The sequence below is a fragment of the Myzus persicae genome, unplaced genomic scaffold (genome assembly GCF_001856785.1).
Source record: "Myzus persicae strain clone G006 unplaced genomic scaffold, MPER_G0061.0, whole genome shotgun sequence".
Classification (NCBI taxonomy): Eukaryota; Metazoa; Arthropoda; class Insecta; order Hemiptera; family Aphididae; genus Myzus; species Myzus persicae.
Genome location: NW_019100803.1, coordinates 528,600 through 548,325, shown reverse-complemented (window position 1 = coordinate 548,325; position 19,726 = coordinate 528,600). Strand labels below are relative to the sequence as shown.

Sequence of the window (19,726 nt, the reverse complement as noted above, 5' to 3'; positions counted from 1 at the left end):
GGGAGAAAAACTTGTTTGTTCCGTGTTATTATCACTACACGTGTTGATAAAATGATAACATTAAATAAACCTTGAAAGTTGAAAGTTGAAATTAGTCTTGATCATTACGTCGAATGGTGAAAAATATTACAAAAAAGTAATAATTAATGATTATTCTTTTAAAAACTATAATAAATATATTAGATGATTATTTTATATGAATTAATTATTATTACAACAATAATAATATAGTATAATTTTTTTTTAACTCTTAACTTTTTTATTTATGTTTTTTCAGTTAAAAAAAATTATACCTAATTGCAATTAAAAATTATTATAATTACAATCGATATTGATTAGATCTGTGTTACAACGGTAATATAAATTGATTTTAATTTTTAATATTCCATAATGCATTCTTAATTTTTGTGTATTTATTTACTTATACTTAATTTTATGCAATATCATTATTCATTACTTATTTTTGCTAATATAATAACCATTAATCATTACATATCGTATTCAATACTATTTTTGACAACTATCTAGATGTTTTAAATTTGTCTATATATAGCTAATTTATTATCTAAATTATTGGTTATGATGTTTTAAATTAATCTGCTTAGTAAATAATAATAGTACCGATGTATAAATGTATATTAATATCTAATATCAATCATACAAATAAAAAAAAATGTTGAAGTATCTTTTTTTGACAAGTTTTGCATGTTCTGGTTATTAATTATTTAAATACACAGGAAGAGAATACATTGGGGCCATAACATCTATGAATGAATTAATAAAAAGTATGAAATTTGAAATATCTTAACATTCAAAATAATCAATGTAGGTATGCACAATGTAAAATTATGACAATAGTTAACTATATTAAAATCAAGATTAAAATATACTAGCATGATAGATTTTATCACTTGAGCAGGTTTATGATATTTTATAACCGAGTTAAGTTAAGTTGCTTTAAAACATTAAAACATTAAAAAAAGTTTAAAGTTAATTGCTATACAAATTTGTTTTAACTCAGTTAAGTTAAATGTTATTTGGAAACGTACACTTAGCTTATTCAGTAAAGTTAAATTATTATTATAATTCTTAACTTAACATGGATAAAGTAAAAAGTGACTAGTTATTTATTAAGTTTATATCAATTAAAAAGCGTTATGTTAAAAATTGAATTTATAAAAGTTAAAATTAACTCAAGTTTAACTTCTTAACTTATTTATGCTCTTTGTATATAATAAACCGTTAACCGCTACAACAATCATAGTAGTTTCGATAATAGCTGTAGTTTCAAATAAAATAGAAAAATATTGCCTATTGAGTCGAAGCATTAATTAAAATAGAAAAAAATGATTAAATTATGGTTGTATGCCAATGTGTTTTTATAATAGATGTATCTTATTGGTTAATATTAGATATTATATATATATATATATATAGCAACAGATTTATGATTCAAATATGCAAAGGTTAATTGACATGCACATTATTAACAGTTTGATAAAGCTTACATAATTAATCTTTAACTAATATTTTTTAAATAATTGAATTTTAGTAGATTCTTGTGTTAATGTAGGTATATTTTTAATTGTAGGTATTAAATGTCTATGATATTGGCTAATGTATGGAAATATAGAGTGGGTTATAGACAATTTGTCATTCATAAACGAACACAAATTCAAGCTATGTCTTCTGACCGAAAAAGGACTGGAAAAGGAACTAATTTAAATGATGATGAAGGTAACTATTTAATTTTATTACGAATAAATAATAAATCAGTATTTTTTGTTTGGTTGATTGCCATAAGATTTTTATAAATAAAAATTAAAAAATACTATAACATTTAATAAACCTTAAAATATGTACCTAAAGTTCTAAAAACTACTGTTTTGTATTGTTTTTAATAGTTACTTAAGTATTATAAATGTAATACATTTCAGGTATTTTGAAAATTACCATTGGCGATGTGAAAAAACTTACTAAAGCATCAAAAACTCCTGAACTTGTTCCTGTTGACTATTGTAAGTAATTAAAAAATTATAAATTAATTTGTGACTTATTTTATTTTGTGGTTTTTATGCACATTTTCAGTACATTTATTTAATATTTGTTTTCATTTAAATGTTCACATGTTCATTTCTAAGTTTTAAAATATTTATATTTATTTGAAACTATGAATTAAATATTTTAATCTTAAATAGTGTATATTAAATTCAAAACAATATTTTATTATTTGCAGTAAACATGACCTGCAACCAGGAAGCTATGTCCCACTTACGATGGATGCTTCAAAAAGATATTCTTGGTCAAGACATGTTTTTGATAGGAAAACCTGGGCCTCTCAGACGGCGTTTAGCTTTGGCCTATTTAGAGCTTACTAATAAATCTGTTGAATTTGTTTCATTGTCTCAAGATACAACAGAAGCTGATTTGAAACAACGCAGAGAAATAATTGGAGGCACTGCAAAGTACATCAACCAAGTAAATTTTATTTTAAATTATCTATATTAATTTTGTCATAAATCATACTTAAACAATAAAATTATTCTTATAGAGTGCTGTTAAAGCCGCCATTGAAGGACATGTATTAATTCTTGATGGAATTGAAAAAGCAGAACGTAATGTTTTACCGATTTTAAACAACTTACTCGAAAACCGAGAGATTCATTTAGAAGATGGTAGATTTTTAGTAGCACCCAAAACATATGATAAATTGTTACAAGTAAAACTACAAAATTATTGATCACTCTTATTAAAGTAATATTGTAATATACTAATATGCATGTATCTATTCTAGGAGCATGGTCTAGAGCACATGATGAAATGGAATCTGGTTCGTGTTAGTGAAGATTTCTTTGTTATTGCACTTGGTTTGCCAGTTCCTACTTTTAATGGCATTCCACTAGATCCTCCTTTACGTTCCCGATTTCAAGCTAGACATATCATGACACCATCTTATACGGTAAGATTATGTTAATATTTTATACTCAGTTTTTAAGTAGAATACACTAGGCTGCGACCTGTTTCCGTCCGGTGGCGTGCATCTCCCACATGGATGTATAGTTAGTGACCAGTGCAAAAGATAAAAAAAAACATAATTTTGAGTGTTTGACATTTATAAATTTATACAATTGTATATAATATTTTGAAATGATGACATTTGTGTTAAATTTTTTCTCTTGAATTTATTTAGAATATATTATCTCATTTTACTTTGAGAAATGTTATGGTTTAACAGAAATAAAATATTTATTTAATCAAGCCAAATAACAGTCTTAAAAACTGCAAAGATTATAACATTTCAAGAATATTTTAATTACTATTAAAATAATAACTTCTAATACAGTCATAGATACATAAAAAAATAAATACTTCATAATAAAATAAAAACAAGCGGTTTGTTAATACAATTAATAATTAATAATTATATACATTTGTTTGTTTATTACTAAATAATATTTAAGTATTGAAATGTTGTTAACATTTTTTTCTTTAGACTCAACATTATAAAATTATGTCTTAAAGTTAAGAGTATAGAAGTCTGAAGTATACGTTCTAAATACATTGAAACATTTCACTGTACTTAAATTAACAGGACCACTATACACACTGGTATATATAATATTTTTATAACTAGGTGTATCTATAAATGATTTTTCTACTTTGTTGATTTTAGTTTAACTATTACTGGTGTCCTGTGCAATATTAAAATTATTAAAGAACTACAATTATTTGTTATCTTCTCGTTGTGTGTCACAATTTTTGTCTTTTTTATTACAAAAAATGTCTTACTGACTCATCATACTAACTACAGAGCTACCTACTACTATACTTAATGAAATACATATAATTTGACATGTACGAAACCATAGTATCATATCGAGGCATTTATTTCTGTTCGTCTTCTATTTCATTTGCTCATCACAAATTTTCCTTTCATATGGTTGACAACCATTGATTGTATGAGTAATTTTAATTTTTAAATTGTAATTGTATTTATATGAAGCATCAGCCAGTAGTTAAAATGTGGATATACCTCAATTATTGAATTTAGTGAGACTGAGTTCCTCTTCTTTTTATGTTAGGTTATTTAAATATTCTGGTACTCGTTCTTTTTTTTACACTTTTGCATCCCCCTTCTATTTTTTCTCAATTCAAGCTCTAGTACTAATACCTACAATATGCTTTAGAAATTTAGAAGATAACTTTCGGGTAACACAGTGAAATTAAAATGCTTGAATTTGATTTAAATCTTTTATTAAAAGAAGAAAGCATGTCATCTATAAGTCTGGATGAAAACAACTCGTGCCCCCGTGACGGGGGAGGGTCCCTCCCGTCTGCCACACTGAGCTGCGACGAATAATTTTTTGATATTTCGGGTACTCAAATATTACACCTCGAAAAACCGGACTAGCTAATAACATTCGAAGTCGTCGGCGATTTTACCGTTATCGCCGGTGGTGGCTGGACCACCACGTTGCAGTACGGATGGCATATGGACGTGCAATTCGGTTTTGTGCCGACTTTTTATGCCGGATCTCGTCGTCGTCATCGGCCTCTCGTCGTGGGCCGCGATCGCCTGCCAATGTTCGGACCTAGGGCTATGGCGTTCCGGGATCGAACAGGTCTTGACTAGCGCCGGGCGCCTGCAGCCACGAGCGTCGCTGCCCGGCGCCGACATGGGTTTCCGGCGGGCGTCCAGCTCCACCGACGGCTTCTGCAACCACTGCAACACGCGTTCCACATAATTGTCGTCGTCGTTGCAATTGTGTTCACTGTCTTCGTCGTCGTGGTCATCGACTATCCTCGAGCTCTGCGTCCCGCGGTCCACCACGTGCGCGGTCCGCCGCCGGGTCTGCAGTCGTATTTCTTTTTCGTGCGATTTGTCGTCGTCGGACAACAAGACATGTCGGACGCCGCTCACCCACGTGGTCCGAACCACCAGCCGTCCGCACGACGATTTCCAGCGGAAAAACTCGTACGGGTCCGCGGCGGCCGTCTTCATAATTGCAGTCGTAGTCGTGCTTTCCGCGAGCGTTCCGACTCGTGCGCGCCCGGAACGCCGACTGAACCTGCACTTATAAGTTATATTATTATTATTATTATTGTATCCGAATTCAAAATCGCCGTACACATTTGTGTAAACGTCTAGTGTGCGGGTGTGTGTGTCGTAAATGACGACCCCCTCATCGCGAAACCAACGACTCTTAGACATGCACACGCCATCGTCCTCCCCACCCATGCACCCCTTCGCGGAGAGACGCCCACGGATAAGTCGTCCTGCGATTTATTTTTCCCCGAAACGCGTATCGCGCGGTTACGGTCGTCGCCGGTGTGCGGCGGGGTGGTGTATGTATATAACGGTACATAGCCTCTTTTTTAATGTGACAGTGTCATTATTATACGGTTTTCAAAAACAAATAAACGTAGATTATACACATAGGTACCTCCGTTGGTAACGTTTATAGAGGTATGAATAAAAAAAAATAGAAATTTCCGTGACGATAAACACAAACATCGCAGTCGTAGAACGAATAATAAAAGACAGCACACATTAAATTGTATACCGCATTATTTTAGGTTTTTTTTAATCGTTCGTAATTGTTTACTGTTGAAAGGCATATTGGCATATTTATATATTATATTTTAAGCGCGTGCGTGTGTAATGTCATGTGAATACCTCGGTCATTAACTACTTTTATGTTAATCAGCTATGACTTTTTCGCAATTTGAAAGAATTTGTATGAAACTGTTCGTTTATTTTAATTATTATACTTAGGTACGTGTTTATGACGACAGATAAAAGTTGGGTTATTATTATGTAAGGTATAGTTATTTTTATATGTCTATTGAAGATTATCAGATTCGGCATAGACAATGCAACCCAGTTACAAAAACATATTATGTTCGAAACTTTGAACTTCAAATTCGTTCAAATTGACGTACTGCAATAAAATGCGTACTTCATAATAACAATTTAGACAGACAGAAACTGTTTAATTAAAATATAATTACTTTTTAAACTTTAAATTAAATCAGATAAATTTGCGAGACCATTAATATTCACTAGGTAGTTCACGAATCCTCGTATTTTTTAACTATGTTTGTTATTTTAATCATAAAAAACCGGGAATATCGCTGTGCTGTATAGTAGGCGTTGAGTGTACCTCTTGGTTGAGTAGGTCACTATAAATGTATTGAATTTGAATTCAACACTGTTCATATTCCTATAACTTTATTAAATTTTGTTTTTTCAAACGATCATAAAAATTCAATTTGAGTTTTGCTAAACTTTTTTTTAAATTCTTGTAAGGAAAACACAAGATATTTTTAAATTAATACAAATATTTTGAATCCTATGAATAAAATGGCGATTAAATTTGTTTTGTAAACAATTTATACTGATATTTATTTTAAGTACCTACCTATTAACTGCATCATACGAAATACGAATAATTTTAGGGAAATGGTACAAATTAATTATTTTACAATTAATTATTAATTTAAACATTTTATTTTAATTTGTTTTAGATGTATTTAGTTTCGTACAAAATTTAAAGTATGTACTAATTCTAAATAATATACATAAAAATATAGTAAAATACCTGTACTCAAAATGCAATACTTAAAAAAAAATATTTTACTAAGTTTACATATTCAATAAGTTTCCCAAGCTATAATGTCTATACTATAGACGAAAACTCATAAAATGTTTTTTAAAAGGTGCAGCTGTGGCTTAATGTTTTTATCGACAGTTTTATATCTTTTCGAACAGTGATTACCTTTCATAATGTTGGCTGCAATCAAAACAAATAAAAGTTTTTAAAAAAGTCATGTTCCTAAGCCGTAAAACTAATGACAATTATAGAGTGGAAAAAGTCGTCAAACGAAACATTGTAATCAACCCCCCTGCAACCACCAAATAGCAGTTCTTATATTTTTATATCGCCTCTATCAAACTCCTGTATAATGCCTATAGCGTGACTAAAGCTATTATGTGCGGTCTCGTCTAGTACCTACCTCAAAAGTTTCCCGAAATGAATATATCGTTAATGACTCTATTATTTATTTGTATTTGTAATAATTAAATTATAATTTAATGTTTAGAACATGCTAAACGACCTGACTGCCGAGTACCCGACGGCACCCAAGGATAAATTGGAAAAAGTGTTGTCCTGCGCCTACGCTCTGGCGTCGCCAGAGTCCAGCGAATTGGGCTTGCACGATTTCCCGATTGAAAACGTGCCTGTTGTCGCCAAACTAATCGTAAGTACATAACAAAAACACTTAAACAGATAATTTCGTAATATAAAATAGGTATATAAGTATGTAACAGACAACAGTAGTATAGGAATAGGAAGCCTCAACAAGGCCTCTGACGTATTATTATTAAGTTCTCCTTTAAGACGATGCCAGCTCACTATTTGTTTTCTCCTCTCTCTGACCCACTGACGACATACCACATTTACGTTTATCAGAACCAACCCTATGTTCTTAATTTTAATACTATAGTGAATTCACCTAGTAACAAACTTTAAGTTTAGAACATTATCTATTATCTGTGTCCCTACGTTGGCGATTTTATGGTATTTGAAAATATACGTAGTTATAATCGTGTAAATTATTGCAATTCAAAAATACTTATTAATTTCATAAAAATTAAAGCATTGCAAAAAAAAGTAGGGACACGTCGTGTAATGTGCTTAGCTTAAAGTTTGATAATAGGTGAATTCTCTCTAATATTATAAGTAACAATACAGGGTTGATTTTGCTAATCATAAATTTGCCATGTTGCGCGTGGGTCAGAAAGAGAAAACAAATGTTGAGCTGGCATCATCTTAAGAGGACGCCATCGCCACACCCATATATTGTGTGAGATCCGTCTTATAAACGTACAACATAACAAAATTACATTGACAACCATCCATTTGACTCATTTATTTTTTAAATTAGATTACATTGACCCATTATAAAATGTAAAGTTAATATTATTATCTATATAAAAATCCCGAGGCTTTTATTGATGAACAAATTAACAAAAAATTTAGTTTCAAAATGCTCATAACTTTCTTCGTATTTTAAATATCAATTAAAACTTTTGAGAGCCCTAGATAATATATTTATCTTATCTTCAAATTTTATAATAGCCATTAGATTAATTCATGCTAGTTTTAAAAATAACTGAGTAAAATGGATTATTTTTAACTTAAAATTAGGTGTTTTACACTAATTGTACTTTTGTAAGACGGACTCACATGAGGGCGAGGTGAGGTGACTGCACCCTCATCTTTATAAACAATGAAAACACTAATATTTTTTTAATTATTTTTATTTTTATTGTAATTCATTTAAGTTGATTATAATATTTATGAATTATGAATTAATGAAACACGTCTCACAAAATATATTTTTAGCTATGCATTAAGTATACGTCATTTAAGAATTCCAACTTATTTAATTAAATGTTGTGCCCCTGTGGCCCTATACACAATGTAATGTACCTGACGTAGCCGAGTAGGAATGGTTTGTTACGCCACTATGCACAATATAGACATCGTCCCAAACTCATAATATACATCATACTCATATTATATTATTGTCGTGCCACCTGTCACTGAGATTTGCGTGTATTCCATATAAACTGCAGCCGCATATTTCAGTACAACAACCCGTCCGTGTCGCCAAATAGTGTGCTGAAACGACTCTATCCATATGAAAGTTTCATGAACCCTGACGGTAAACGATCCGTTAACGGCATTTTGTCGTCTCTCTGTCCCGAAAATGGAGACGAACCGATCAATCGTCATGTTGAGTCCGTTGGAGGACCGGACAACCAGCACGAGGCCGAAGTCGTTCTAGATAATTCCAAACGTTTTACGGTAGGTGCTACAGAATAAACAATAGTATTGCATCGTCAGCTGTGTATTACATGACACCGGATTCGGTTTGACTTGCTCTAATAGTTTATATTATATTCCACTTAGGTCCCGTCCGGAAACGCACCTTCCCTAAACGCCGCTGCAGCATTTCCGGATTTCGTAGACACAGGTTATCAAAACGCCGTACTGTCGGATCTCGCCCTCAGTCATTCGGCAGCCGACATATGCATCATTGGACCAAGAGGCAGTGGTAAGACGGCAATAGTGAATAGGTTTGCTACCACATTTCGCTACAACGTGGAAACCGTTTCCCTGTATCAGGTTTGTATCAAAAGCAATTGTATACATTTTTTTTTAAACTATTTTTTTCCCCATAGGATTTGACAGCAAGAGATTTAATTCAACAAAGAACCACACTACCAAATGGTGACACTGTTTGGAAGTATAGTCCATTAGTGGTTGCTGCCATCGAAGGAAAATTAGCTGTCCTTGACGGCCTTCATAGACTGCATTCGTCAACATTGTCGGTTTTACACAGGTTAGTTTTGTTGTACATTTATATCTTCTTGAAACATACTTCTTAAAAGCTCATACCTATGAACTCTAATATACTAAATAATATTAAACATGTTTTATGTTTTCCAGACTTGTTCAAGATCGGGATCTTCAACTTCATGACGGCACTAGACTGTTGAGATCAGATAGATATGACAAACTGGCAAAAAAGTTAGGAGTAGATGTTATGAACAAATCAAATATTATTCGAGTACATCCAGCCTTCAGAATTATGGCACTTGCAGAACCACCAGGTTAATATTGTTGGAAGAGAAAAAATTATATTGCTTATATTTTTAAAATAATTGTGTACGTGTTAGGTGGAACCATTCCACAATGGATCACTCCAGAAGTACTAAACATGTTCATATTCCACGAGCTTAGACCTTTGTCTGCTATTGAGGAACTGAAAATTGTACAACATCTAGTAAGATTAGGATATTTGAATCATTTAATTCATGTTTAACATGTAAAAAAAATAATATATTTTTGTTTCAAGTATCCAAATAGTGTAAAACCAATGAAAAGATTAGTGGCTGTTACAAAAAAACTTCGAGAATCAACTGATATTTATTTGAATTCTTTGGCTCCATCTTTATCTACACGTCAATTGTTACGAATCTCAAAAAGACTTGATAAATACCCTGATTCAGACTTTTACAGTATTGTAAACAAAGCTTGTTTATCTCAGTATGTTTTTTTTTACTGATATTTCGAGATAATTTATGTATGTATTAATACAACCTTTTTTCTTTTGTCTATAGATTTTTACCGCAATTGACAAAACAAATGCTCGAAAAAACATTATACAGTTGCAGTATCCAACCAATATCTGAAAATGTAGAGGACTCTTCAATAAACTGTAAATATGATGATGACAACTTAACTATTGGTAATACAACTATTGCTCGATATAAAACTAGCGCATCTAGTAAAGTTCCAAATATTTTATTCTATGATTTACCTCAAGTAAGAATACAATTCTGGAAAACATTAATGTTTAAAAAATATGTATGCGTAATTAGGAAAAACTTTGTTTCTAGCATTTGAAACAACTAGAACTTATGCTACAAGACTTTGTTTTGGGAGAGCATCTTTTGTTAGTTGGAAACCAAGGTGTTGGTAAAAACAAACTAGTTGACCGATTTTTACAACTAGTAAATAGGCCTAGGGAATACATTCAACTCCATAGGTATGAATTGATTAATTTAACTTTTTTTTATTATTTGTCAAGTATAATTTTTTTCCAGGGATACGACTGTACAATCATTGACTAGTCAACAAACAGTAATTGATGGTGTTTTGCAAATTGAAGATTCGCCATTAGTTAAAGCTGTTAAGGAAGGTTACGTTCTAGTTATAGACGAAGCAGACAAAGCTCCAGCTCATGTGACATGCGTATTAAAAAATCTCGTAGAAACTGGCAACATGAGACTTGCTGATGGTAGACAAATTATTAGTAATGCTAATAATATAAATGATGACACTATGATTGTACTTCATCCAGACTTTCGAATGATAGTCTTAGCAAATCGACCAGGATTTCCATTTTTGGGAAATAATCTATTTAGCACACTCGGTAAATATTTATTAATTATTGTATTTAAATTTAAAAAACAGGGTGCGGCATAAGTCGGTTCCCCAATTAACACAGCAAATTAAATATGTATATTTTATATAGATTTATAAAAATATTGATTAATTATAAATTAATAACAATAATAAGCAGTTTTTCGATAACAAAACAGCCGGAACCGACTTATGCCACACTCTGTATAACTTATTGATGAATGTTTTATTCTAGGTGATGTATTCAGTTGTCACATTGTTGACAATCCTAGCCGTGAATCTGAAACACAATTGTTGAAAAGCTATGGTCCTGGTGTTTCTCAAGAAGTTATTGATCAAGTAATTTCCGCTTTTGGAGATCTGAGACAGCTATTCGATCAAAACTTAGTCTCATATCCATATTCGACTAGAGAAGCCGTTAATATAATCAAACATTTACAAATTTATCCCCAAGATACATTATTAGATGCCATTAGAAATGTATTCGATTTTGACTGCTATTCCAAAGAAGCACAAGAAGTAATCACAAATGTTCTCAACAAACATAAATTACCAATAAAACTATCACCTTGGGCTGGTCCAACTCGTAAGTAATCCAATCAATTAGAAGGGTCCAATTTTTTATGAACTATATTGTTACAGAAAAAAAAAATCTGCAAATCACTGTGGAAAAAGAAAGTGGCCTTGATGTTTCTAGCCCAAAACATGGAAAAGTGGATGAAAAAAATGAACCTCATGTAGGTGGAAACACTTGGGCTGGTGGTACTGGTGGCAGGGATACAGCTGGACTAGGTGGAAAAGGAGGTCCTTATAGGCTAGATGCAAAACATAAAGTTTTTCAGGTAGGTTACATTGATAGTTGTTTATGTATTTCTGTTTTATTTTTTACAATGATCATTTTCAATTTTCTAAATATATATATATATGTACATGTTTTCATATAGGTCTCCGACGCAGAGAAAGATGCAGTACCAGAACATGTCAAAGAAGCAGCAAGGCAAATGGGCCAAAAGGCATACAAGGAACGTCTCAAAGAAATAGAAATGACTGAATATGATGACAAAGTATACAATGAATACTCTTTACCAGTTAAAAACCAAGTAAATTACAATTTTTCACTTTTAAAGAATCAATTTTACTAAAATAAATAAATTTGTTGTTTAGGTGCAAGCATTGAGAGTGATATTGAATTCATTACAAGCCAAATCCCAAGAAAGACAATGGGTTAGGCATCAAACATCTGGTGAACTGGATGATAGTAAATTAATAGAAGGTAATGAAATTGAAATACATTTTATTTTGAATGTTGTCAAATTTTTTATTTTGAAATTGTTATTTATTAATTTATTAGGTGTTATTGGCGAACGTTCTATTTATCGGAAACGAGGTAATGTCGACCCACAGATTGGAGCTCCTCAGTTAAAACCAAAACGTTTAAGGTTTATTGTGGATGTTTCTGGCAGTATGTATAGATTCAACAACTATGATGGACGTTTAGACCGTGAACTTGAAGCTGTCATTATGGTGATGGAGGCACTAAGTGGTTTTGAAGACAAAATTAGTTATGATATTGTAGGACATTCAGGCGAGACAGAATGTCTTAAGTTTGTTGATAAATCAAATCCACCCACTGATAATAAACGACGATTAGATGTTATTAAAAAGATGCATGCTCATACTCAATTCTGTATGGCTGGTGATAATACTCTTCAATCTGTTATATATGCACAAAAAACCTTAGAATCTGAACGTACTGATTTTGATGAAGCTATAATTATACTATTATCAGATGCTAACTTATCGCGCTACAATATAAGACCTGATAGATTGGCTGCGGCACTTAATTCTAGTGAGGAAGTTCAATCTTTTGCAATTTTCATTGGATCACTTGGTGATCAAGCAGACATGTAAGTTATAAACAATATTTAACATATATTACCACGCATCATATTTTGTATGTACTTGTCCCTGTGCTGAAGAATTCTTAAAAATTAATGACGCCCATTGGTATTGTACACAATGAACAGGTTAATATATTTATATTGATTCAAATAAATGTATTATATAGTTGGTATGTTTAAATAATAGATATTTGATATTTTTATTTACAATTGTTATAGTATAGTCATTAGTTATACTATTAAAAAGTATTTATTTATGTTTTATGAATTGCAGGTTAACTAAAAGCTTACCAGCAGGTAAAAGTTTTGTTTGTATGGACCTGAAAAACATCCCACAAATCATTCAACAAATTTTCATGTCTTCTATTATGAGTGTTTTTTAATACATTTAGTATCTTGTTAAAAAAGTTATACGTGTCTGTAAATTGATTATTGTAATTATACGATTTGAAAAAATTAAGGGATTGTAGTTACCAAATAATATAAATATATATTATATAAAGTATAAATATTGCTGTGATAGAACTAATTTTTGAGAATAAAGTTTTATAATATATTTTTCATTACACTCGTATTTGTTATCTATCCACGTTTTTCATATGACTACTAATTATCTCTGCTTCAAAGTACCTTTACATACTTTCTAGTTTTGGCCTTGATATTTTACTACAGACTTCATATTTATACACAAGATAAATATTTGTATTAAACATCAGAATAATATGTTGTCTTCATTCTTAAAAACCTAAAACAGTTAATGTAACCTATTGAAAAAAATATTGTTTGACAAAATTGATAAAAAATACCTTGAAAATTGAAATTCAATAAAACTGTAATTGATGGTTAGGTTAATGGCCTGGTTTGACCAGGGACGTCAAAAAATTTGAGCCCCTTCTCGCTGTAAATTATTAGTTGCAAATGTACTTACACACATGTGTTGTCTCACTGTCTCAGTCTTACAAATGTTCAATATAAAAAAAAACTGTTTTGAGCGGGACAACTATACTCCCTCTGAATATGTATAGTACAATAACCAACATTTCACAATGCATAAGGAAGAACTTTATCTGTGTAGTAGCGTTTTTTTATTATTTGGATAATATAAATACATACAATACAATTAAAGTTATCATTTTGATAATACTAGGTTTTTTTTGTTTTCTTCATTTGATTATTAAATTATTTAAAATTATTGTTTAATGCTACCAAAAAAATAAAAACTCTAAAACACAGATAAACTTCTTCCTTAGGCGTTCTGAAATTTTGGTAATTCTACAATATATACAGAGGGAGTATAGTTGTCCCGGATAATTATGTACAAATAAACCAAAATAATTTAAATAAAATTACTAGCTAATAAAAATGACTAAAAAATTTATAAAATATAAGTGAAATAGGTTAAAAAATATTTATAAAATATGGTCTAAAAATTTCGACATAAAAATGATATATTATCTAAAAAACATTTAATGTTTGATTATTTTGTTGTATCTAAGCACATTTTTCGTAATCTTCTTTCATATTTATTTCTTTTTTGTAAAAAAACCCGTACCTGTTTTAATTTTTAATAATTTATTAATTGCCATTGAATTTGACTTTTGTAGTACTTCAATGAACTACTAACTAACAAACAACAAATTAACCTAACCTAACCTAACCTGGATGCTGAGTTCTTACCTAAGATTTAAATTTTCTATGAAACCTTCTCTTATATTATTTGATCTACCTGCCTTTCTCTGTAGCATTATGTGCGTTCCATAAATAAGGAGGAAATATTAGTAAATATCACCATTTTTGACAACGCAGCAATTTACTGGGTTTTAAATACAATTTTAGATTTCAATGTTACTAGCTAATAATACAGTATGCTATAGTAAGTACTAACTACTATTATTTTTTAATTAGACAATCTTTTAAATATATATTACTATTATGTATTTTATTGTTTCAAGTGGTTGAATTGATCAAAAATATACATCTACTATACTTTTTTTAAATAAAAAAGTAAATATATATATCTTTATTATTTTTGAACTTAAAAATCTTAAACTATTCGTTATTCATAAGCATTATACTATAATATGTTATGTAATATTTTTTTTTAATGTACCCTAATTTAGTGCAGGTGAACAGACGATGCGCAAATGATATACGGCCCCTATGAGCTACGACTGATAGCGCCGTTGGTAACCACAGATTTCTAAATAGTACAGATAGTATTATTATAGTATTATTATATACGTCTGTGTCGCTAACCTTAACAAATAATATAAAAATAACAGCGATTTCGATCGATAGGTATCTTATAATATAATGTATATTAATACGATATTATTGCAATTTAAGTTATTTATATATCCGAAAACATTGCATATGAAACTGTCATTGTATGTGGCGTGTATATAATATATGAAATTTAAAAGGTTCAACTGTTTTAAGTACCTTGTTATTCTTCGTTTAAATATCTAATAGGCTCCATTTTTGAACTTTTTAATATCTATAAATAAAAGTGCCTATATATTTCTCAGGTTCGTTTGTTACAGTATGAACTATTATTATGAAAAACCTTAGCTACAAAAATTTAACATTTTATACATTTTTAACTACAAAATAATTTGAAAATTTTCGTAATTCTAATGAACTTTCTCGGAGCTGGAAATAATGCTTATAAAAAAAATTGCACCTATGCATCATTAATATTTTTGAACTGCAATTATTTAATACAATACTAACAGTGGTCGAAGTGGGGGGGGGATACGGAGGGATGATATCCCTCTACTTTTTTGTATTTACATTTTTCATCCCTCTACTTATTTTATCTAGAATAATGCATTCCTCCTAGGACTTGTGTTTTAAAATTAAATAATTATGATATTTATATTTATACATATATGTATAAGAAAACTTTTTATTTTACGTATAGGCCTAAATCTGAATTGTAAGGCATCCCTCCACTTATCTTGAGCCATTTCGACCACTGAATACTAATGAGTTATGACTCATAAATTATGAGGAACGATGTATTCAATTTTCAAGCTTTTTGACCTGGCAAAAAACTTTTTATTGATATTAATGTAGAAGAAAATTAGCAAAATTGAAAACTTCAAATGTCTATAAATAGCTCAAAAAAAATATATTGAAAATCACATCATGTATAGAAACTAGAAAGTAATAAAATTAACATTTGGTGAAAATGTTAAGTATCTACGGTTATTTGTTTTTGAATTGCAACAAAATAAGAACTACGTTATAATTTACTAGTGAATATCAAATGTAAACATTCAAACTTTAAACTTTTACAATAAGCTAAACAAATGTAATTTTCTACAAATTCACAGCCTTACTACATACTTAGTTACTTTTCAACGGCCAACAGACATGGTATTCAAAGAATACATTTTTAAGTTTTAAATTTTTAACAGAATAATTTTCCGCACTGACCATGTTTGTGTCAAGGGGCAATATATAGGCAATATGCAATATACATTGCAGCTGCCAGTGTCCTTCGGGCTATAGTCCACGGTTTTCTACTATAGGTATACTATAACTGTGGGTTAGTCATACATTCGTAAAGTCATAAATTATGATTATGAAAGGGTGAGTGCTGTTGTGTACTTACATACGGATTAGGTATATGGGCGCCGGCTATATCTATGAACACGCTGCAGGTGCACATATTGTCATGTCAACGGCACCGCCGAACAAAATAAAAAGCATTTTTTTTTACTTAAAACACGCTTCACAAAACTCTTAGGCGTCATAGAGTGGTCTGATTTCATTATTATTTTTTTTTTTTGTTGGAAAGAGTTATTTTCTATAGAACTTACAGCGTAATGGACTTTGATTCTTGACTTACATTCCCTATAAAATAATAATTAAAAACCAACGTGGGCCATAACCCCTCCACGGTTCTAGAATTCTTCTATAGACAATTGCCGTACAAATTATTATTTACATCATTCATATTCAATATATCTATTATATTTATCAAGGAAACAGAATATAATACACAGCCATAACAAGCAACAATCACACGTAAAATATTAGGTACTATACTAGTCATATTAATCTATCACCACATTTTTACGGAAATCGTAACAATTCCTATTGTCCGTGTTTATTACACATATTATCAGAAATACTGAAAGATTGATTAAATAAACATTATATTTAATCAATGACTGTAGCTAGTGCAGGTATAAGCACCAGTGTACGGTGTACCAAATGAACAAAATTGCATCTAATTTATTTTTCATGGTAAAATAAAATATTGGGTACAATTTTAACATTTTAGAATAAAATTATATTTAATTGGTACTCACTTGATGAGGACTTGATTAATTAGAACTTAGCAGATTTTTTGCCGTTTAAGTTTCGCAATGGCGTAGCGCGAAACTTAGAGGCCCTAGACTTTATATAATTATATGTATAGGAAGTGACGCTCCCTTAAACAGAAATATAATTGACGCTAGAATAGCTGGGCAATACATTATAATATAATGTAGGTATTTGTATAAAATACGTTGTATAACTTTTAGAGCTTTCATTTGACCAAAAAAAGTTTTTATCAGTGATTTTTTTTTTAATGTCATGATTAAAGTGCTGTGGTCTGTGCCCCCCTTTCACTCAGCAACTTCGACTTATCTGCAGAAGGGCTCTGGCATAAAACCTAAATACGCCACTGCTCTTCATTGTCTAAGTTCTCCCAACACCACACGGGAGTGGGCATTGAATCTTTTTAGTTCAGCAGTAAAGTAGCAAAATCTGAAAAATTCCCTAAAAAAATTCATATCTTCAGAAATAAATTAAGATCAGTAGTTTTATTCAAACACCAGCCCCCCTCCTTCGGTGGTGTATCTAGGGAGACAATAGCGCGTCAATCCCATTCTCATTAGTCATTGGCCATGTTTTGGTATAAATTTTATATACCTAATAAAAGGCAAAGTACCATTATTTTTCTGAAAACGATTTTAAAGAAATATTTTGGGTACCTATTATCAATTATTTGTAGAGGTTATTATGGTTACTGCCTACGGGATATTGTAATGAAGACCTAGTATAAGGTATTTGATATAAAATTCTGATTTACTTTCTTTAGCCCCCCCCCCCCCCCAAGAAAAATCCTAGGTACGCCACTTAATTACTTGATGTTGTTTTAGTACAATATGTATATTGATAGATTTTTTTTCATAGCATTAGATACTATAATGATGGGTTAAAAAGTACCTAAAAAATAAATAACGCCCTAAAAAAATCACTTAAACATCAAAAACCTCGAAAAATGTCACAACAAAAGTTTGTTGTTGGTCTAAATGTGTAATATGTACTTGAAACGGCTGAAACACATTTATATATCTTGGAAAACATCGTATCAAGCATGAAGCATTCTAAAAAAACTCGAAGTCCCAACCCTAGTTATAAGTATTACGTAAAACATTTTTCTCGAGTTTCGTAGATTAGATTATTAACCCGATAAATCGATTATAATAAAGTGACTAGGTGATAACGTTTCACTCGACCGAATGTGCAATTGTTTAGTATAGTATAAATGTATAATATGGAATTAATAACTTAAATAATCAAAGCCATCGTTATATGTGCATGAAAAAAACTAAGGAAAGCGCGGTCGCGTGTTTAGTGCTTGTCAAAATCTAAAAATCGAAGTATAAATTACTTGTCATATAGGTGTATACATTTTTATAAACTTATTCAAGTGACTCGGGCAAACGTATCATTCCCTCATATATAATGATATAAGATACATTATAAATTTAGCTTCAGTGATATTCGTAAATTATAATATAAAAAATTATTATGTTGGTATTATAATATATTTATGTACACTGCACACAATACAATAACATACATAATATTATAAAACATAAATTTATAATCCACACAGCGCATAGTATACACTATACACATATAATATAAATTATGCTGTATATTGTATTATTGTTGTCGTTTTATATTTGTAATTTCAAATACACTCTACCACTGCAAGTGTGTATTTTTTTATTATACCGTGTTCGTCGTATCTATAAGAAATCAGCAAAAAACGACCTAATACACATATACAGGTGGATTCACCAAGCAAGCACACCCCCCATTATTTTAATAATGAATTTATTCGAATTCCGATTTTTAGAATTTTCAAATATACCTACTTTGAATCCTCCATTATCAAATTCTTGAGATATTTCGAATTCGTACTACTAAAGAGTTGGTATTAAGTGGAAATACAAACTTTTGTAAATATTTTGTTTTTCAAGCGAGATTCACCCTTTTATTACAAATTATTTATTACGCATAGTAGATAATTAATTAAAAATGTTGGCGTAAATAAGTCAAAATTCGAATGAGTAGTTTAAAAATGGTTTACATGTACAAAAATAATACAAAATGTTTACCTAATGGTTAATATTGAACCTAGTGTTTATTTTGCTTTGATCAATTTTAAAAACTATAAATGTTGAGGGATTAATATTAATCAGCAAATGGCAATTATACTAAATGCCCACTAAAATGTTCAATCATATCCATATTGATATTCGGAAGATGTGTACGGTGTACCTCATATCTTCCAAATCCATAATCATGGACCTATAATTATCATTATTATATAATATAAATATAATGTATATATCCTCAAATTTTGATTATGATACGTCAAGATGTGCAGAAAAATAAATCATACCTACACTAAATAATGACAGTTAAAAAGCGTGGTTCTTCTTTACAAGACAGAAGTTTGTAAAGCATGACACCTAGAGCACTCCTTAAGCAGTACTAAAAATCTCAAGAATTTAATCTTTATGAAAATTT

At 30.4% G+C, this 19,726-nt stretch overlaps 1 protein-coding gene across 1 annotated transcript; it reads left to right on the top strand.

Moving 5' to 3' along the window:
* Positions 1-56: 56 nt before the first annotated feature.
* LOC111026188 (von Willebrand factor A domain-containing protein 8) lies at positions 57-13,467 on the top strand. The gene is made up of 23 exons (XM_022304215.1): positions 57-136; positions 278-354; positions 1,592-1,737; positions 1,938-2,018; positions 2,237-2,478; positions 2,552-2,719; positions 2,795-2,959; positions 7,105-7,263; positions 8,658-8,876; positions 8,982-9,197; positions 9,254-9,414; positions 9,522-9,685; positions 9,752-9,858; positions 9,931-10,121; positions 10,196-10,400; positions 10,475-10,623; positions 10,682-11,010; positions 11,236-11,586; positions 11,643-11,842; positions 11,945-12,100; positions 12,165-12,273; positions 12,352-12,907; positions 13,176-13,467. Exons 3-23 carry the CDS (start codon positions 1,599-1,601, stop codon positions 13,282-13,284), a joined length of 4,176 nt encoding a protein of 1,391 aa, XP_022159907.1. The 5' UTR covers positions 57-136; positions 278-354; positions 1,592-1,598; the 3' UTR covers positions 13,285-13,467.
* Positions 13,468-19,726: the final 6,259 nt, after the last annotated feature.